At 44.9% G+C, this 20946-nt stretch overlaps 7 protein-coding genes across 7 annotated transcripts; 2 read left to right on the top strand and 5 right to left on the bottom strand.

Annotated features, from left to right (window-relative positions):
* Window positions 1-61: 61 nt before the first annotated feature.
* On the bottom strand, window positions 62-2679 carry EAE98_003419 (uncharacterized protein; the record flags this gene model as incomplete). Its single annotated transcript, XM_038951039.1, has 3 exons — window positions 62-1945; window positions 2003-2148; window positions 2316-2679. 3 exons carry the CDS (start codon window positions 2677-2679, stop codon window positions 62-64), a joined length of 2394 nt encoding a protein of 797 aa, XP_038812503.1.
* Window positions 2680-3409: 730 nt separating this feature from the next.
* EAE98_003420 (uncharacterized protein) lies at window positions 3410-4897 on the bottom strand (the record flags this gene model as incomplete). The annotated part of the gene is made up of 3 exons (XM_038951040.1): window positions 3410-3874; window positions 3931-4698; window positions 4754-4897. 3 exons carry the CDS (start codon window positions 4895-4897, stop codon window positions 3410-3412), a joined length of 1377 nt encoding a protein of 458 aa, XP_038812504.1.
* Window positions 4898-5220: 323 nt separating this feature from the next.
* EAE98_003421 (uncharacterized protein) lies at window positions 5221-9454 on the bottom strand. Its single transcript, XM_038951041.1, has 3 exons — window positions 9183-9454; window positions 8386-9122; window positions 5221-8337 (listed from the first exon to the last, which is right to left on the bottom strand). Exons 2-3 carry the CDS (start codon window positions 8920-8922, stop codon window positions 5716-5718), a joined length of 3159 nt encoding a protein of 1052 aa, XP_038812505.1. The 5' UTR covers window positions 8923-9122; window positions 9183-9454; the 3' UTR covers window positions 5221-5715.
* Window positions 9455-10276: 822 nt separating this feature from the next.
* EAE98_003422 (uncharacterized protein) lies at window positions 10277-11374 on the bottom strand (the record flags this gene model as incomplete). The annotated part of the gene is made up of 1 exon (XM_038951042.1): window positions 10277-11374. The coding sequence occupies one exon, from the start codon at window positions 11372-11374 to the stop codon at window positions 10277-10279; it is 1098 nt and encodes a 365-aa protein (XP_038812506.1).
* Window positions 11375-12026: 652 nt separating this feature from the next.
* EAE98_003423 (uncharacterized protein) lies at window positions 12027-13754 on the top strand (the record flags this gene model as incomplete). Its single annotated transcript, XM_038951043.1, has 4 exons — window positions 12027-12362; window positions 12415-12480; window positions 12535-12618; window positions 12798-13754. 4 exons carry the CDS (start codon window positions 12027-12029, stop codon window positions 13752-13754), a joined length of 1443 nt encoding a protein of 480 aa, XP_038812507.1.
* A 482-nt stretch (window positions 13755-14236) lies between these two features.
* Window positions 14237-15004, bottom strand: EAE98_003424 (uncharacterized protein; the record flags this gene model as incomplete). The annotated part of the gene is made up of 1 exon (XM_038951044.1): window positions 14237-15004. The coding sequence occupies one exon, from the start codon at window positions 15002-15004 to the stop codon at window positions 14237-14239; it is 768 nt and encodes a 255-aa protein (XP_038812508.1).
* Window positions 15005-17509: 2505 nt separating this feature from the next.
* EAE98_003425 (uncharacterized protein) lies at window positions 17510-19379 on the top strand. The gene is made up of 3 exons (XM_038951045.1): window positions 17510-17840; window positions 17904-18469; window positions 18526-19379. Exons 1-3 carry the CDS (start codon window positions 17778-17780, stop codon window positions 18905-18907), a joined length of 1011 nt encoding a protein of 336 aa, XP_038812509.1. The 5' UTR covers window positions 17510-17777; the 3' UTR covers window positions 18908-19379.
* The last annotated feature ends 1567 nt before the right edge of the window (window positions 19380-20946 follow it).

Raw genomic sequence — 20946 nt, forward strand, 5'->3', positions numbered from 1 at the left:
CAAACATATCTTTTTATGAATCAATGGGTATAAACTTCCCCGACACACAGGATCAGAAGCATCAACTTCGTCCCCAACCCCCATCAATTCCTCTCACCCACTCGCCGACTTCAAATCCTAAACGCCGACGTGTCTTCTCATCCATCTTCCCTTTAATTTTTTCTTTTTCCTTTTCCTTTCCTCCACTTCCTTCTTTTTCTCTCTCTCCACCCCCACTACCAACTGTACTCGTACTGCCTTTCCTCAAACCTTCTCTATCCCCCGGTAAACTCCCCTCTCTGCCCACCTTCTCCGAAACCAAGACTCTCACCACAATTCCTCTTCCAACCATCCACTCCACCCCTCCAGACCGTTCCATCTCCTCCCTTCCTACCCCCTTCACAAACACCGTAAGATCCGCGCCTACTATTCCTCTCCAGAGCGTAGCCATCCACTGCCAATGATCGATCGGGGCATAACTATCATTTATCGGCAATTTCAATGAATACGCATCTGACAAGGTAAGAGAATATCCATGCGGTATAAGAGCTATCGGTGTTTTTTTATGCGGAGTAGACGACTGCGATGCTTCTGACGATTGAGGAGTCGAAGAAGCAGTAGAGGTATCCCTGCGAGGAGAAGAAGGAGGAACCGTCGTGATGAACTTCGTAATCTGTAATGAATTACGATGCCATTGACAAATCGTCGAAAGATATTCGACGAAAGGATCAGAAGCCTCTTCTTTTTCCTGGAGATCTTTCATATCCATCACCATCTCATGTTTATTCTCCTCCTTTCCCTTGATTCTCTCCTTTCCTTTCTCTCTTGTCACTCGCACACCCGAGATGTCCCGCATCTCAGTATCCGCATCTTCATCCGCGGCTGTATCCCCCGATTCTGGACGAGCATCGGATCCCGTCATCCAAGTCCGAACCACACAATTAGCATCTTTTTCTAGATGTCCACGAATAAAATCTCCCACCTCCCTAATCAATCCCGTTTCCATCCCCTCCACAGCAATCACCGCGCCTCTAATCTCCTGCGCAGGACTCGTTGGGCCCGGCGCCGCTAATGGCGGTGAAATCTTCGAAAGGATATTTAACTTATTCCAGAAGGGAATTGTCATGACCATGGCCTCAACACTACGAGCTTGGGACTCTCTACTCTCGCTCCGGAGGTCGCGGTCGGTAGGACGATGAGCGGATGTAGGGGCGGTGGTGGGAAGTTGGGTTTGGAGAGGAGGCAAACGGAGAGATTCGTCGAATGTCGGGGTCCGATTGCGGTAAGTGGGTGTCATGCTCTGTTGCATATGTGTGCTACGCATTGGAGCCGATTGTGGTGGGCCCATTGCGCCCGATCTTGGACCTGGAAGAGGCTGAGGAGGATTCCGGAAGGGACCCGCTGACATTGGGATTTGTTGGTTGCGGGCGAAACCTTGTTGAGGGGTTGAATATACCATCGGAGATGGTTGTGGATAGACCCTCGGATCGTTGGTGAAACGTCGACGCTTGAAATCTGGGGAGGCAGATTGCATCTCGATATCCTGATCCTGTTCATGATGGGTATGGAGGGGTTGAGGGTATGGGTGTCGCCTAACCATTTGTTGGGGAGGTGGACCTATACGTGGAGAGTCTACTCTACCGCTGCCGGGCATTTGAGCTAGATAGCGGGGCCTTTCGAGCTCGCCGAGCTGGGGTTGATACTGAGACTGTTGGGACTTCTGGGCCTGATTGTTTGAGCTGAATGGCGGAAGAATTCTATCGTTGCGAGGAATGGCAGCTCCAAAAGCCGGCGTGAAGGGTGTCAACGGTGTACTTGGCGTTGAGATGTAGCGTCCGTTACATCTCGGACACCGAATGGGATCGTCCGATGTTGAAGTCAGTGGACGATTACCGACCGTCTTCCCTGCTCTGCGCGGCTGGTAACGATAATTAGGATATTGTCTTTGATGACGTTGCTTTTCTTCCTAGGTACCACAGAATTAGCATGGCCTATGATCACGGGCGACTACTATGTTATTTACTTCAGCGAGTCTTTTCCATTCCTCTTTTACATTGGGTGCCTGCTCGCGCCACTGTTCTCCAATAATCTTTGATATTTCGGGATTTGCAAGACCGGGATGCTGGGCGACGACTTGTGCCTGATAATGTTGACGGTAAAGGATAAATGCTACAAAGGGAAATTGTTAGCTTCTCGATTCTGTAGCGGTGACAAAGAATCCCATCTCAATAAACAAAGGCTAGGGTAAACATAGGGTCTCTCGCAGCCATTCTCAATAACCAATCATACGATTATTGTCAATCATCATTGTCAAAGAAAAGTTTTAGGTCACGCACCGTTTCGAGGTCGTGGTATCTTTGGGTCTGGTTGACAAAGACACACTTGTTCCGTGACTGGCGTATCAGAAATAGGGGAAGGGCCCCCAATGCTATTGCTTGTGCTCGCACTATTCAATGCAAGATCTCCGATTCGTGGTTGGCTCGCACTCGCACTTTCAGTATCGAGTGATGCTGCTCGTTTTCTTGACAAACGGTCGGAAGGTGGAGGTGAAACGGGAGTTGGAGGCTCTGAATGTTTCTCTGGGAGAATTGGTCTCAACGAATTCCTCCTACTAGAATCTGTTGAGATACTAACGGGAGATCGAGGAGCATCTCTATCAACATTGCCGTTGGTTCTGCGTACTTCTGCCACAATTGACATGATTTTTGATTTCAAACGAGATGAGGAAAAGCTCAAGTTTTTGAAGTAGATATCAAGTGGGAACTTCAGAGTATAATAGATAGAAAGGAAAATAAAGAGGAAAGAATAGAAGGGTAGAATGGCCTTCTTGATGGTGACGAAATGCTTTGTATGCATTGCGACTGGATAAAGAAAAGGACAATTCTATCATAACTCAATTCATCCATAATCAACTTCTAGTTGTGACATTCTGTCCATTCTAGGCATTCTAGGCATTATGGCAAAGTGTTGGTGTCTTTGTTGTCTCGGGAAGACTGCACAGCTGCAGTTTCGCATGCGTTTTCCTTTGTCTTTAGTGAGCTCCGTTACCAATGTTCACTCCCAGTAAATCCCAAGAAATAGAAAATCAAAATTAAGAAAATGCTTGGTAACGGGTAGAATAATTTCATGCTTACTAAATGAGACCTAATTGGAATGCTTTTTTTACCAATTTTGGAGAGGTGTGAGGAATGTAATCCCAATTAGATTTTTTGGGGGAGATACTACATAATATCCGCAAACAGAACCATGAAACCTTGGACACCCCCTTTAGACGCCAAAAGCAAGCGACGAGCTCTAGATAAACCCCTGTTCTCAGGTTACACTGATAGTTACACCAGTGAACTACTCCCGCAAATGCACTAATGATGTGACCACGCCAATCAACTTCTCACACCAGTCGATTAACTGCATCAGCCGCAGCGGATGTTGTTTATGAAATGAACCCATTACCAGCTTCACCGTTCATAATAGCTGCACTCCTCCGTGCATCAATGAATAAATCTTCGCACTCCCCTACATCCTGGACATCAATTTGATTGCGTCCGCTTACTCGCGCTAAAATACTAGATGGTGTGAGAAGCTGCAATGCATATCTCAAACTAATTCTTGAACCATGTTCTGTGAGTTTGTCTAATGCAGCTTCAGTTATGGCTAAACCTTCAACTGTGACTCGAATACGAAGAATTCTCTTGATTTCATCCGCCTCGTAAGCATTTGTAGGAATGATTAAAAGACGAGCCAAAAGATCAGAAGGAATTCCATGTGCTGAGATCAAATCTTCACTGCCGCGAATGGTACACATGCCACGGTTGGAAGCGAGAATTACGATTGGAGAAATCGTTGATTCGAGAGCACGATTCAGATATGTGAAGCATTCGAGATCGAGCATGTGAACCTATAATTTGTTAATGATCAAGAACCGGAAGGCGTATTGAAGGCTTTGACACATACCTCATCAATAAAAAGCACACCTGGAACAAGCTCTGCCACTCCTTGATCAATGTATTTGTTGACCACCTTATTAATTTCCGCTCTTAATTTCTCCGTAATTTCTGTCATCTTTGGTTTCATCAACTGGCCCATCATACTCATTATGTCTTGTCCACCTTGAGGTCTGGAGTTCGCAATATCGAGATCATGTAAAGTAACGTCCTGTACTATCTCCTTCTTCTTGTTAACTTCTCCCTTTGGTATTGGCACATACTCCTCCGCTTCCAGGTCGAATTCGGTCGCATACGCATCCGATCTGCCAACACGTTTACAGGCTCCGGTATTGGCTTCGATATAAATAACATCTCCAACTGTAACTTTTTCTTTCTGTATAGCTTCGTAGATGCTTGGATCCAATCTTAACTTCTTTTGGCCCTTGGCGCTCTTCAATCCAATCAACAGTGTGCTGATAGTCTTTCCATAGCTTCCCAATGGATTTTCAGCTTCCTCTGGTGTTAATTCTGTAACCTCGCCCTCGTAAACCTCCTTCGTTTCGCGAACTTTCAGACCAATGGCTCGTCGAAAGTTTTCCATGAGCGCCTCTGTTTTCTTGACTTCCGTCGAGTATACTTCGCTTGCGACGATGGGGCAGAATGGTACTTTTGTTCCAAGCTCTTGACTGATAGCTAGAGCGAGAGCTGTCTTTCCTGTCCCAGGTCCTCCTGCAAGTAAAATAGCTCGGCCAGCCATTTTTTTGGAACGAATTAAGTCGACAACCACACCACAAGCCTAAACCAGGATATATTAGTTAAAGTTTTATCATCCATCATGCATACCAACCCACCTCTCGAGCTGAAGTTTGGCCAACAAATCCACCCGCTTGCTTCTCAGCAGAGCCATCATTTCGAAGTCCAAGACCTTTGATATGTGTATGCGTAGAAGTTCGATTGTCGCGGGAATTTCCCTTAACATCGCTGAGGTTTACCATATTCGCGATTTAAATGCAGTCAGATATAGGTAGTAGTTATTGGTATCAAATACGTGAAATATTTGATCAAATATAAATATTAAACTTCTTCTCCAATATTACAAGGTGGAACAAAATCGATGGTGATTGGCACAAAATCAATTATTCTTAAAGCTTGAAGATGAATTTCTGAGAATAATTTCGCGGAAGGCTGGCTGCACATGTAAACGCGACTGGGAATTACTAGGTAAGCGGTGGGTCCGAATCAACCAAATCACGTGAAGATACATAAGGCTGATGGATATTCCTGATTGATTGATCATCCATCTGCAGCCTCTCCTAGAGTTTGAAGTCTGCAGGTGTTTGGTGAACTCCGGTTATTTGCAGGATTATATGAGGCTATCCGTTAGTCTCGCATTTGATTGATGGATTTAGTAATCGGTCAAGCGTTCAGTATACAGTATGGCAATTAGATCTCGACGGATGAAAAATGCATGATGGACAAAATGACTGATTCGCAGTCCTTGATATATTGTTTTCCACGAAGTTAATTACTCCAAACAGGCCATTTTCCCATTCCTCCCTAATTCTAATGCCTATACTCTCCCTTCTTTTTGAAAACTCCTCAGCCATATGCGTCAAGGAATAAGTTGCAGCTTAATTTTTATCCCACCCTAAGCTTATGCGGACGCCCTAAAGTAGAATAGAACCTTGTGCCATGCAAACGATGACCCCAATGCAAAGAGTGTTTCCTTTCAAACGCCTGCAACACTTCCAAAAAGAGTAAGGTATTCCATACGCCTTCAAAATCGATGCAGTAGAACAAACGAAACACACAATCAATGACAATCAAGAAACTCTCCATCTTCACTGGATCTGTCAGCCGTTCTTGGGCGTTCGACCATCTCGGTAGGAGATTCTACCAGTCTGTTTGAGCCCAATTGACTTAATCTTAACTTCTCGTCGAACATGGAAACCAGTCTGTCGGAATATTGGTCAAGTATTCCTGCTAAAACTGTCTCACTTATCGTTCTAGACTTTTGGCTTCTGTCCCCCAGTACTACCGAGGTTAGTCGCAACTCCTGGTCTAGCTCCTTTAGACACTCTTCATCTATAGTTTCAGTAGATAAGAGCTTTCTTCGGTACGCTCTAAGTGTTCGACAAGCTTGCTCTGTCGCCATGTTAAGTGATCCGGATTCAGTTATGCCACTGCTTGAACTTTTGCCTCGGCCCCGCAAGTCTACCGACGCCGTCGAAGGACGTCTGACCTCTCTTGTTTGAGGACTGTTTGGACTCCGAGATCTGTTCCTTGGATACGATCTACGTCCTGTATCGTCTGATGCAGATGCGAAATGTTTAGATGGCACAGCTTGCACAGATGGAATTGATAAGGTAGGGTTCTGATTCGTCAAGCCGTATTTCGAGGTCTTACGTTTGATCACTCTAGGTGGCGAAGACGACCCAGGAGGAGTAGCTGTTGGTGACGCTCGTTGAAACTCAGCAAGTTCAGCTTTCGATAATACCCTTCTCAATGGCGGGCGCGAGGTTGGTGGATCTTTTGGTGGTGTCTCATCTTGGGTACCGTCGTTTGACTCAGGCTGATTCTGTGAGTAGGCGGTGACATTAGAAGCAATATCCCACATCATGATTGTGCCATCCAGCCCTGTGCTTATCAACACTCTAGAAGACGAATCAATGTTCTCCAGAAGTGCAACACCTGATACGGAAGTAGTATGCCCCCATTCGCGATCTAGGAAAGATCCAGTACTCCAATCATAGATACGAACAGACTTATCGGTAGTCGAGACACCAGCGAGAACTGTGCTAGGTTTGCCAGAAAGTACACTAGGTGTACCCATCACAAGAGAGTCCAGAGCGACAGCGTCTGCTCCATCATAGTCTGTTGCTCGAAATGAGTTGACAAGGCGTCCAGTAGCTATTTCATATGTAGCTACAGTGCGATCCAATAAAGACACCACAATATTACCTACTTGAGGACCGAGACAGGGCGTCATCGAGACGGGCGCAGCTTTCAAGGTGATAATACGGACTGGGACAGCAGCTAGCGCGTTTCCTTCTGCTACCTCCTTTTTTACAAGTTGCCGGATGTGGATCGTTCTATCCATTCCACAAGATATGAGTTTCTCGCCATTCTCGGCGAAGAACAAACCGCATACGCCAGCAGTATGTTCGTCTAAAGTTTGTACCAGTTCCCACTTATCTGAGACGAGACGGAACAATTGAATGGTCCGATCTCGACTACATGAAGCTATCATGGTTGATGTATCATCCTCATAAATGGTAATATCTTGGATCTCGGTAGAATGAGCACGTGTCTCAAAAGTGCATGCACCCGTGGATGGATCTAATATTTTCAAAACTCCGTACTTATCTCCAGAAACCAGGAACAAGGCGTCCTTTGATATTCTCACGACCTGACATGAGTTGGCGGCTTCTTCTTCTATAGACACTTGATCTATGCCGATTGTAATCGAACCTTTGCTGTTGCCATGCAAGTCCCAAAAGGCAAGACTACCATTGACCGACCAGGTAAGGAATGCTGCTCCCATCTGATTGATTTCGGGTAAGAGTTGCACACCCATTACTGCATCGCCATGAGCGGGTTGAAGTGTGTTTTGGAACCCATGATCAGCGTCCTCGTCGTCTTTCCCCCAAATCTCAATCGTATGTCTAGAATCAATCGTAACGAAATTACCTCCAGCGTAGCCCATAGCACACAGATGGCCAGGGTCGACCTCGTCATTAGATTCATCTGACGGGAGGGGTGATAATGGAGGAGTAGATGGAGCTAGAAGTGTGTCCAAGGATACCGTTTTGACTTTACCATTACGACCTCCTATCCTTACCTGCCGAGTCTCCATTTCAATAGCTATACATGTGACTGGAAATCCGGTGGTCAAAACTTTGATCAATTTTTGGCCTTCTGTGCTGTCTAGGAGGCAAACGTCTCCCTTTTCCGAGCAAACAATGGCCCTGTGATCAGACAAAGAAGCCACGCATGTGAAAGTCGCATCTACTAATGGTCCGAGTAAACAGTTTCGGCCAGTGAGAGTTTTGAGCGCTTGTTGTACTGGCAGCGGTAATGGTGTACCGTCAAGTGCAAATTTTTGTTTTGGTGAGGGACATCGGCCATCTTCGACTCTCCATACCTTTATATGGCGAGTTCCCACAGTAACTACGTTCCCTCCCAGCCACAACATTTGCTTGATGAAACTAGTACATTTGTTGCTGGAATGTAGCTTTGCTGTTCCATTCTTTGGATTTATGGACCAAACGTGAAGAAATCCATCGTTAACATTACCTAAGCTGGCAAGATATTTGCCATCAGGACTGAATGATATGGCGGCGACACCATATGTATGCTCGGTAAGAATGGCGAGCGGTGTATCTGAAGAACTGTCTTGCAAAGAAAATATTAAAACTCTCGGGGCGTATCCTGTCTATATCCTTATCAGCCAATACACAAATATCCGTACAAACCTGCTTACCTCGCCCACAGCCAAAAATCGACCATCAGAACTCATCGACACACATGTAGCCGCTTTGATCCTTTCCCTGCTTGACCATGTCTTTGATGAAGAGTCACCTGATTCCAAACTCGTATGTGCTGTGGATGGTGCATATGGAATTGCAGCATCTCGAAACCCTTTTCCGTTTCTGCCATCATTGGCGTTGTTGGCAGGTGTTAAAGGTCCACCTAGAGCTACATTACTTGTGTTGGCGGCGACGGCTGTTGGAGAAGCCCGGTAAAAACGTTGGGAGTGTTTCCCCTCATCATCAATATCAACAACCACTACCGCGGCCCCAGCTGTGTATGCAAATATCCGAGACGTCGAAAGACAGTCGAAACATGGTGGAGAAGAAACTGTAGTTCCAATTATTTTCTTCAACGATAATCCTAACTCGTAGGGATTCCTGTTTTTATTCGAGGGTCGCGGGGTTCGTGGAAATGGAGAAGGACTAGCTTTTAAACCAGGTTTTGTGTTCGCAGCGAAGGTCCTTGAATTGATGGGTGTCGAAGCCATTATCGACGGTTCATGAAACCAAACACACACCGGGATGATAGAAATGCAGTGATCGAAGCTCTCTTCTTCTCCAGCCTCGTCCAGTGTTTGTGGATGATGATTTGGTGCTTCAACCTTTCTAAAGATTTAGGAAATGAATTGAGTTTTGTGCGCCTCGAAAGAAAATTGGGTATCATGAAGAAGAGAAAATCAAAAACTACCTAGGGATTATGACGTTGATTAGCTCGTTGAATTTTCCTATCGTGATTTTCTTTACACACCGATTAGATCAGATCAGATCAGATCAGATCCGGAAAAAGAGCGAGAGTGAGAGTGAGAGTGGGAGGGGAAGGGGGAGGAGGGAGGGGAAGAAAGAAGGAACTTTAAAAAGAAGTCCTCAAAACATTGATCAACTTTGTTACGGTGATTTTAGTACGACGACGAGGAGGACGAGCAGTAAGGAAATCCAAGATTCAAGATTTGAAGCTAGAATGTGAATGTGAATGTGAATATGAATATGAATATGAATATGAATATGAATATGAATATCAATATCAATATGAATATCAGAAACACAAAGTGGCAGCCCAAACCACCTGTTTGTTTTCCCTATCTTTTCTTCTTTTGCCCTATCCTATCGTGACATGCACAGAATAATTTACTGGGGAATCTTAATATACGGTGTCTACGGTGTCTACGGTCTTGATGCACTGGAATTTGACCCAAAGCAGCAAGTCGAGGTCTGTGTTTGACCCTTTGCCCTTGTTTACAGGGCCGTGTTAATCAGGGGAAGGCTCGGGAATGGATCGACTCGAGGAACTCCACCACCAATTGGCATCTTTCCAGAATGTTGCCCGCATGTTATTGGTCCATTTTAGGTTTGTTTGCCAACAAATTGACTGAACCGTATCTTAATGGTCATTGACAATTTGATAGCTATCAAATTATCAAACTATCCATGTAGCTAGATGGCTAGATGCCCTCCAGCTGTTCGTTCTTGAGTCGGTCTTGAGTCGCTCTCTACATCCAAAGATCAACAAGCCGTGTCACGTATGTGTTCGAGTATCGTTGATTGATGTCCGTCGTACTTACATGGCACACAGATGACCTACCGATGATAGACAAGAGAGAGGAGTGAGCATGTCTGACAGGAAGCAACAGCCATTCTATCAGATAATGTCCACCGGTGCCAAAGACCCTCGTGACCTTTAAGATTGAGTAATATTAGTCTACCCAGACATACGTCGAATCCAATATCAATAGGATGGGAGCAGGGCAATTAAAAATTGTCGATCAATATATGGCCCCGTTTCTACAAGTGGGTTTGTTCATATTCGTACATTGTCATTATACACATTCGAGAACAATTAAATGCTCAAAATATCCTATCCTCCATTTCATCATCGAGACTGATAGTCGCTGGCCTTCGAGGTTCCGAGTTCCCAGGTCGACTAGTCGTAAGGACAGGAGCTGCTCTCTTTTTCCACTCCGGCTTACCCCTACCTATACCCTCCTCTCTCCATTTCCGGGGTGGTTTTACTCCCAATTCAGCATATTTACCCCATATGTTCTTCCCTCTTTGAAACCATCTTCTCTCGCGGTCGGCTTCCTCTTCTGGCTTCGGTACCCATGTACTTCTCAGTATTCTCCGGATTGCTTCTGCAGATATCTGAAAATGATCGGCCAATGCAGCCGTTGAATATTGCTCAGGGTATTGAGCATGCAATGCTCGAATCCCTGCCTGCGCTTCCGGCGACAATCTCTTCATCGGCTTCCAACCTTCAGGGAATTTTTCCTTCAATGCTGCTTTTTGTTCCATCCAAGTTTGGCGCTTCGGAGGTACCCAACCATCATCCACCATGTTTCGTTTCGATGTGCTGGCTGGTGGGGAATGTGATACTGCGTTGTTGATTTTGATGCTTCTAAACCTGGTTTTTTCCTCATCTGTAATCCACCTTGCCCTCTTCAACGGTTTTGAGAATATGTCTATCGGTTCTCTCTGGACCCACGACTCCTCCATCATTTCTGTTGGTTGAATCGACTCCTCTGCTCCCTCGGCTTTCCATGGTAATCTTGATTCCTTGGATCCTCTTGATTGAAAATCTGCCAACTCAGATCGTGTCTCCGCAGCCAGGGCATCTATCGATTCTGGCGTAATTTCCATGAACAAGTCATCTAGATAGTCAATTTCATTTTGTGTAGTACTCTTGTGCCCTTCTGTCGCAGATGAGGTTTCTTCTTGATTTTCGACAGAGGCATCTTCATCTCTACTTCTGATATGTTGAGATGAATACGCCGACGAATATGCTCTCGAGTATGAAGGAGATGGATATGAGAATGAGGGAGCATTGAACCTTCGAATGTTAATTCTTTGCGGACGATGGTGGGTGGAAGTGCTTGATGCAGCCAGGTCAACGTGGGCTACATGGCGAATAAACAATCGAAGAGTTTTTGTTGTACAAGAACAAGACATGACTATTTACATTCTTCGATGGAAAACAATGTGAGTTTATAGACGGGCAACAGGAAACATTAGGATGATGGAAAAGAAAATCTTCGCTAGGAATTTGACTGGGATTTCTTATCGAGGTGCTTATCCGGGTCGATCAATTTGCCAGCCAGTCCAGTCCAGTCCCAGTCCAACCATCACTTGATCCGAACATCAACGGTATCCGCGCATTCACTTCTTTCATCGACCCAAGTGAGTCTCGTCATTGATTTCCGTTAAAACTGCCAGGTGATCATCAACGAATTTTGATACATCTTGACTGTTGATATACAGTCTATCAACAATCGTCTTATATGTGTTTCTTTCATATTCACCAGTCAGGGGATGGTTTGCTGCTTTTTAGACTACCTAGGTAATGAGTAACCTGGAAGCTTTTAAATACGCAAATAGCGTACTTGTCAAAATATCTATGATGTCGATGTCGTCTTTATCCGTAGGTGAATGGATTAGAGTGAGGCGTTTGTGGATCTAATTCTCATTTATACTTCCGGTAAATCCAAAAGACTTTTCAACTACCTATTTCACAAGTGTTTTGCAAAAGAATAGCTTCGTTTTTTGTCTTCATTGTTCAATAAATTTCTAGTCTCTCTTCATTCTTTCTTGTCTTGACATTTACATGGCTTTACCTAATCCTTTTCGTCGAAATGATGAAAATACTCGCCACGCCTGGGGATATACCTTTCAATGGACTCCTGATCATTTCACAGAAGAGCAAATGCATCCCTTGAAGTTTTCATATGATGTTCTGGCTGAAGAATGCTTAAATCGTTTGGACAAAATATCGCCACCCACATCGGGAGAACTTCCCAGAAATCAAAGTACAATTCCGAAGGGAAAGGAAGGCGAGGAAAAACCCAAGAGAGATCTGTATGTCTTGTTGAAAGATCATGCTTCCGAAGATGAAAAACTCGGAGAACTATGGAATGAAGTCAATACAATACCGGATTGGGTTGTGAGTGGTTTAGTGGCCTTGATACTGGTGACTTTGCTCAAGCTAGATTTAGGATTGGGAACAAATCGAAAGAGGTCAGGAAGTGTTTTATAGATATGGAGGAGCTGTATTGACTGGAGTATGTTACCTGCACTCGTTCGTGTAATGCAGATACTGATTCAATATTCTAAAGTTAGCATATCAGTCGTTACTCGGTGGAATGGGCGCAGCTAGAGTTACAGAGGTTTTAGCTAGGACTGGTGGCTTTTCTGCAAAGGTAAATACGATACATTGAATTACATTGCATTGCTTGGACTTTCATGTTTCTACTAGGAAAAGTTCGGAAATCGCTATTGGTAGAAGTCCTTTCAAAAGCATACTCTCTAATTCGGTCCTAAATTTCAAACATCCTCTATGTCTATCATGTTTCTCCCCTCTCATCTAATTCATTAATAGTCAGCCAGAAGAAGAATGTTCGAAACGACCCAGCTCCTTCTTCAAGTAACTCAATCCCTTGAAGCTATCAAACCCGGTGGCACAGGTCACATATCCTCCATAAAAGTCCGTCTGCTCCATGCCGCCGTCCGCCGCCGCATTCTAACCCTAGCCAAAGAAAGGCCCTCCTACTACTCCATCACAGACCATGGCATCCCCATCAATGATCTTGACAGCATAGCAACCATCGGCACCTTCTCCACGACTCTAGTCTGGCTCTCTCTACCCCGTCAAGGCATCTTTCTCCGCCCCCAAGAAATAACCGACTACGTTGCTCTCTGGCGTCTCGTCGCCCACTATCTCGGCACCCCAACTTCCTTCTTCGAAACCCCCACCTCCGCAAAAACCATTATGGAATCTCTCCTCCTAACTGAAATCAACCCTTCCCCTACCTCCCAAATCCTCGCTCAAAACATCATCCTCTCCCTTCAAAACCAAGCCCCAGCCTACCCCTCCCGCGCCTTCCTCGAAGCCAACGCTCGCTGGCTGAACGGCCACTTACTCTCCGATGCCCTCGGCCTCGGTAACCCTCCTCTATACTACTATATTCTCGTAGCCGGCCAATGCATCTTTCACATGACAATTAGCTATCTCTACCGCAGCATCAACCATCTCGATCGCAAACAAATCGTCTTTCTGAGAAGAGTCTTGCCAATGGTAATACATAGTCCAACGGTGGGGATTGCAGGGGAGACGGGCTTCGAAATGCAGTACGTGCCGGAATTTAGCACGAAAACGGAGTTGGGGGAGTATGTACAGGAGAAGAATAAGGGAAGTGTGGAGGTGAGAAATCTAAAGGCTGTCGGATTGGCGGTTGTGGGAGTGGGAGTGGGAAGTTGGCTAGTGTGGAAGGGAATGAGGGGTTTGGTGATGGGCGTGGTGGCGATGGGAAGGGGTGTGCTTTGGTTGTGGCGATGAGGAAGGAGTACAGAGGAAGGGAAATCATGAACTGTTATTTTGTAATATCTTGTATCATTATTGCTTTCTTCCTGTACACAGTAGCGGGAAGCATCGCATTACAACTTTGCGTCACAATCTAGCAATGAAATGCAGAGCACTTTTGAGAACGTTGTTTAGTAGAATATTTTTGTATTTCGCATGACTATCATCATGGATCTTCTCTCTAGATCCTAAACTAATTCCGCTCCTCTCATGTATCATACAAACGCGCCGTATGCCGTAGCATTTACTATCTCATGTAACGCCACGCCCGGCTTCTCAACTCCTCGCAATGCCTAAGAAAACAACCAAACACAATGAGAGTAATCTTTTTGCTTCAACCCCAAGCGAACGCCACTGAAATGCCCAAAGCCGACCAAAAAAAAGATGCCCTCTCCAAAATTCTCCAAATCAGACTACCATCATATCATATACACATCTCTCCGCACAGCCACTCGCATCTAAAACTCCATCAACTCAACCGGCGGCCTAGCAGTATGCGCCAAGATCGGCTTCTCCATGTCCAGGGGAGACACGCCCCAATCCTCGCCCGTGGTATCCTCAACCGCGATCGCAGGAAGGTTGGGACTATGTCCATGAGCCTGGGGATCATAGATGGTAGTTGTGCTCGCGCTTCTTCCCCGACCATTTTTCAACGACTCGCCATTATCGCTCATGGGACTCGCGGGCAAATCGGTCGTGGGACGATGATGCAATTTCGCGAGGGCTTCGGCGAGATCTTCGGCGTGCACTTGCTTATTGGGGGCGTCTTCCATTTTCATTTCCCAGCCGTGGGGAGGAGAGGGAGGGGGAGAGATGAAGAAAAGTTTTCCGGCGTCGGGGAGATTGAGATGCGTGTCTTTTGGGGAGATGGAGGTCGGTTGGCCGAAGTAGACGCGCATGCGCTCGCCCATGATTTCTTCGCCGTCGAGGATTTGGCGGATGCGGATGGCAGATTCTTCGGAGAAGAAGGAGACGATGATGCGGGAGAAGGATTTTAATGGGGCCCAGGAATGGATGGGGGCCGAGGTGTTGATGAGTTCTTTGATGGATTGGAGGTTGTCTGCGCGGAAGATCTCGCTGTCTTTGAGATTCGTTATGAGGAGGGTGTTGGAGGGAGGTGTGGGTTGTGAGAGAGGGGGGAGATTGGAGAGATCGAGGGAAAGCGATTTGTGGGAACCTCTGCGTGAAGAAAGAGTACTTCCAGTTGGGGAAGTTGGAGATGACATGATTATAATCTGTGATTGAATTGTGGTGTTTTGATTGTGATTGTGGTTGTAGTTGTAGTGAAATAAATGTAGATGTATGAGTTTCGGTGAAGGAAGAAGAGCGTTTTGATAGGCGAGTTTCTTATATGTCGTTTAGTTTACCCTTTTCAAGAAGGACTTGCAGTTTCTTGCGAATAGAGAGGTAGGTAGGTAGATGTATTTATTTCTTGATTGAAAGCTGGATAGAGAAGAGTTATTTTCCAGAGAACGAAGAGGGCTTTTAATTGTCTTTGTACTTGCTTGTAAAAGAACTGGAGCTTGATAATGTGTAATCTGTATCTAGTAGTTTCCGGACATTAAAAGTGGTGGTCCCGGCCTGGCAAGGGTCCTCTTGACTTGTTTGCGTGGAGGCGAATGATGGCGCAGCGGCGCAGCAGCAAAACAAAGTTTTAGTGTGGATGGATGGATTAGCAGGTTTTCACTTGCGTCCTAGTTAATTAGTCCTATCTGGCTCGCTGGCTGGGTAGATACGGAGTTGAGTGGGAGTGCGAAGGTACGAAGGTACGAAATTCACACACACGAGAAAGCCGTGAATGAGCAATGTCTTGTCATGCACGATGTAACCATGTTTCTTATCAAGTTGTCTTGTCGTTCGGTGTCTCTGATACAAGAGAAAATAGAATACGCGGTTCAATCACGATGGCATTAGTCAAGACTTTCTTATTCCAGCTTTCCCAGCCACTTGATCCGAGTCTGATTTTGATATCTCATACGGAATACTCATTAAGCGCTTCCATCAACGCGTCCGACGCAACTGCGAAACATCATGACCAATCTAGCCAAGTCTCCAGAATTTCATCCGTGTTTCTTCCTTCGTTTTCAATGGGAGGGGGAGGTGAGAGGGAGGTGAGAGGGAGGTGAGAGGGAGGTGAGAGGGAGGTGAGAGGGAGGTGAGAGGGAGGTGAGAGGGAGGTGAGAAGGAGGTGAAGAAAAGACCCTTGAGAAAGCGGAATATCCGGCAGAGAGATTGTCAAATAATTCCAAGACTTTATCACACTGTGTTATATTCATGGTTATGTTAATGTGTTATGTACGCTTACCTAGGTGCATACAGTACGAGATTTCTAGGAGATTTCTAGGTCGCTTGGATGTCACGGCTATGTAATGCTACGTGATAGTGATAGTGATTCAGAAATTACCTATCGTACAGACTCCAGAGTAATAACCTACAGACTACAGACTACAGTGCCAGATATCTACGATATCATCCGGTTCATTATTTGCTGCATGATGGATGATCGATCGACCATGGATCAATGCTCAAAGGCTCAAATGCTCCAATGCTGAGCCTCAACATTGCGCAAATGCAAGAATGGGAATGGGGAATGATTTGCCAAAAGAAGGAACCCTTCCATACCTATCCATGCCATCAATGCCAGGAGATACCAAACCCACTGAAAACACCAAACAAGTTACAACTTACAACTTGCAGCCCTCATGGGAAGCTTAGATCGACTTGTTGTCCATGTCTTAAGATTGTTTTGATTTCCATATTGTGGGGTCTTGGTCGTGTCCTTCTTGGGATCTTCGAGTACGAAGGACTTCATACCATGGCGACCTGTCAACCCTAGAAAGCATTAGAACACTGCCTTCGCATCTTCTACCTAGTGGCTCTTGCGTACTCTGTACACGAAATTCGAATCTTCAGTAGAAAACGGTTCCACTTCGTCGCCCAAAACTTAACCGCCTAGATCCAATTCATCATCTTGGAGATGGCCCAACGACAAAGCCCAGATTGGCGACGGGGATTAGATGGAAGCATGTACGAGATTGCGACTTGTGAGATTGGTCCTCGATTGCCCAGCTCGCCCAGTCTGTATCCTTTCCTAGAGTTTCGTCTTCATATCTCTCGTTGAGGGCGCAGCGATAGTTCCTCCATAATATAAGCTTTAGTTTTATTGGTCCACTCATATCATCATGACAATCAAAGACTGACTTGAATCCTGAAAAACAACGGCATGGCGGGTTGTGAATCATTAAGGTTACAAATGTAAAGAGTTTCATCTGTCTACTCCAATCAAGTTCAAAATGATTTGCAGGTTAGAATCACGTAGGCCTCTTTGCAACAAACATCCCCCAACATCCCCCTCTAGATAATACTCAGCCTTCTTCTTACGCACCCGCTTGCAGACGAGAAATGACAAAGAATCATAGAGCCGTCATGGGAAATTCTCAAGACTCTACGTAAGACCGTTTTCAATATTTCAGCAGGTCTCTCGAGGCGTAGTTAGGATTTACGCATCATCATATAATATTCTCAATAGTCAGTCTTTTCCTTCGTACCATTGCCACAAGGTCTTGTCCGAGTTGATCTCATGTTCTGGCCCTTCTACCTTCTACGCAGCACAGCCTCCTATCCACCTTTTGGCGTACGACCGAAGCGGTTGTACGATTATGTAATCAACATTCAAACGAGGCTCGGGTAAACTCTTCCCCCAATTCTCCGAGACAAGGGATGGATGTTCCTTCAGCCTCTATCAACCGCAGTATCTTTCGTATTGTCATTGCAGAACCTAAATTTCATCACCAGATACTTCAGCCTTGCAGCATACCCACAGTCATTTCAAATTCATTATCACCCTTGGCTCAGACTATTCAGGAAATTATTTGGAGTTAGAATCAAGTTCAGCCTAAGGGGTTAGGTTGTCTCCTCGCGTTCTCCGGATTTCATTCCTCCGCAAGGCCAGACCAAGCAATTCGCCCATCAGCAAATTTCTTTGTCAAGTCGCCCAATATGGATTACGATCCTATGGTAATGGACCAAGAGTCCTCAGGACCTCAAGTCAAGATCACAGAGGTATACTCCACATTTCTATAGCTGAATTTAATGCTTTGGAAGCTCATGCGCATGATATCATAGGCTGGCTCACATCACGTCGACTTTGAATTATCCAACGTAGACCTCTCCTTTGCAAACTCGCTCCGTCGAACAATTCTCTCGGAAGTGCCAACAATCGCTATCGATCGAGTCCAAATCGAAGCCAATACATCAGTCCTAGCAGATGAATTCATCGCGCATCGACTTGGTCTTATCCCATTAAACTCGAAAAATTGTGATGATGTTATCTACACGAGAGATTGCGATTGCGAAGGAAACTGCGAGCTTTGCAGTGTTACACTTACTCTCCACGCAAGATGTACGGGTGATGAAATCATGAAAGTTTATGCTCGCGATTTGGTGGTTGATCCTCAACGAGCTAACAAATGGGTTGGAAATCCTGTCATCACGGATCCAGATGGACTCGGACCAGTCATTGCCAAATTGAGAAAGGGACAGGAGTTGCGCATGAAATGTATAGCATTGAAGGGTATTGCGAAGGAACATGCGAAATGGGCACCTACAGCTGCCGTCGGCTTTGAATATGATCCACACAACAAATTGAAGCATATCGATTTGTGGTATGAACATGATGCTGCAAAGGAATGGTATGTAAATGATCCTTTAGTGGGACCAAGAAATTATGCTTACATAGCCACCACAGGCCCAAGAGTAAATATGCGGATTGGGAAGAGCCAGCCCAAGAAGGCGCCCCCTTTGATTACGATGCCGTTCCCAATAACTTTTACTTCGAAGTCGAATCAATTGGCAACTTAGAGCCCGATGCAATTATTCAGCAAGGCATCAAAGTCATGCAACAGAAGTTGGCTGCAGTCCTTCAGGATCTTACCGAGGGAGATGGCCAGGCTAATGGTGGTGGATATGATGCGCCTCAAAGTCCAGACGTTGGTATGAATGGCCACGGTTGGCAAGACCCGGGCTATGCTACGCCATATGGTGGGGGTAATGCTTGGGGTGGTGCGGGTGGTGCAGCTACTCCTTATAGTGCTACTCCATATGGCCAAAATGGTCAAAGTGGGTGGTAGAGGGTATCTGTTCATGGTTGACGAGAGGGTATTAGAAGTTTGTCATGAAGAAATGAGTCTCTGGTTTACTTTTCATGACGATGGATATAATTGGGCTTTTCCACCCTCTCCGTTTTTAAGAGGCATGTCTTTTGATTCCCGAACCAGAACCAGCGACATATATCGATGTCATTTGATCCAGTTTGTCCCAAGGAAGATCAAAGAAAAGTGTTCCTTACACTAGATTGGCAACGACTAGGGAAATATCAAAGCAAGAAGAAAAGCAAAAACAAAAGAACTATACACAAAATAAGATAAAATGTACAATCAATAATTGCATACCATGGAGGTGGATGGGCATTATCTAGGTAGGATTGGCGTTTACAGGACGTTTTCCTAATATTCTACAGTATCTAAATGGATAGGAAAGGATTGCAATGATCAATACATAGGTCCACACTATTTAGACCCTTATTCAATGAATGATTTCCATGAACTGTTTCTTTCTCCCTCTTCTTTTTCCTTTTGGGTTGTGGTGCACATTGATAGGATGGATAGAGAGAGAGAGAGAATCTTTTCTTTACAAATGGATAAGTGCGAATATGTAATATGTAATGGTTGAATGAATGGTATTGTCTAGGTAGGTAGATGAACATTCTTATCTTCAAGGTAGGTAGGTATACTGTAATGTAATTAATCTCATTGTTCGCTTTATGTTTCTCTTCCTCTTTCTCTTGCTCTTCCTTGTACTCTCTCTCTCTCTTTTCTTTTCTTATATCTCATATCTTATCTCTTACATCTTATACTCGCCCTAGTTTTTTCGATTTTTGTTTGTCAGTTATTTGTTTCATTTTGTTCATTCCTCCTTTTCATCTCTGCTCTTCTCTCCTCTCAGGGGTTCTTCTCCATTTACGAGATTTTTGTTTGGATTTTTTCTCTTCGTTCTATGTCTATCTCCCTCTCTCCCTCTCCCCCTCTCTCCCCCTCTCCCTCTCTCTCCCTCCCTCTCCCTCTCCCAGTTTTTCCAAAGAGAAAAGCAGGATAGAAGATTAGAAATAGTGAATAGAATAGAACAGGAATAGGAATTGGAATTAAATAGTAGTGCAGAGCAGAACAGAACAGAACAGGGCACATCAAAAAAGAGAGAAGAGAAGGAGAAGAGAGAAGACAAGAGTTAATATTATTTAGTTGTATTGATGTAAGACTTAGTTTGAATTCGGCGATGTTAGTATGCTCTTCTACCCTTCTACCCTTCTACCCTTCTACCCTTCTACCCTTCTACCCTTCTACCCTTCTACCCTTCTACCCTTCTACTTACTATACAGATCCACGTAGAATTTATCACCGTCACCATCACCATCACCATCACCATCACCATCACCATCACCATCACCATCACCATCACCATCACCATCACCATCACCATCACCATCACCATCACCATCACCATCACCATCACAAGTTCAAGTCCAAGTAAAATTGCAATCACATATCCATATCCATATCCATATCCATATCCACCAACCCATCCACCTACAAACCCACCCACCCATCTTCAATTCTCACGCATTTCAACTTCTCCCTGAATTATAAACCTATTATCCCATTGTCCCATCTGTAAGCTCAACACTTCCACCAGTCACCAGAAACCAGCAGCCAGCAGTCAACAGCCAACAGCCAACAACCACTCTCCTCCCAAACCTCAAACCTCAGTATTCCCCAAAGAATTCACAATTCCAGATTTTAGACGTCAAAATTGTATGTTTCAAATTTCAAATTTCAAATTTCACAATGGTAAAAGTCCGATTGGTCAAATCAATTTCATTCATTCATTCATCCCCCCCACTCTCTCTCTCTCTCTCACACCCCGCTCTCTTCTTTTGCCACCACAATGTAATAGATAAATAAGTAACTAAATAAAGAAGTATAGAAGTAAACATAATAAATGAACATAGTAATGCTGTATGCTGGTATTTAATATATAAGTATACCGAACCATAAGCCATCCGTCCTCTTTATACCCAAGAATCCCAAGACCCGAAAACGCCATGTCTGATTTC

This window comes from Botrytis deweyae (genome assembly GCF_014898535.1).
Source record: "Botrytis deweyae strain B1 chromosome Unknown BDEW_006, whole genome shotgun sequence".
In the NCBI taxonomy this organism is placed as follows: Eukaryota; Fungi; Ascomycota; class Leotiomycetes; order Helotiales; family Sclerotiniaceae; genus Botrytis; species Botrytis deweyae.

Excerpts from the sequence above, each read along its gene's own strand:
- EAE98_003425 (XM_038951045.1), top strand. The coding sequence starts at position 17,778 with ATGGATTACGATCCTATGGTAATGGACCAAGAGTCCTCAGGACCTCAA. Across the intron at positions 17,841-17,903 it reads CTCAAGTCAAGATCACAGAG|GCTGGCTCACATCACGTCGA; the intron begins GTATACTCCACA and ends ATGATATCATAG. Across the intron at positions 18,470-18,525 it reads CATGATGCTGCAAAGGAATG|GCCCAAGAGTAAATATGCGG; the intron begins GTATGTAAATGA and ends TAGCCACCACAG.
- EAE98_003421 (XM_038951041.1), bottom strand. The coding sequence starts at position 8,922 with ATGGCTTCGACACCCATCAATTCAAGGACCTTCGCTGCGAACACAAAA. Across the intron at positions 8,338-8,385 it reads GATTTTTGGCTGTGGGCGAG|ACAGGATACGCCCCGAGAGT; the intron begins GTAAGCAGGTTT and ends ATAAGGATATAG.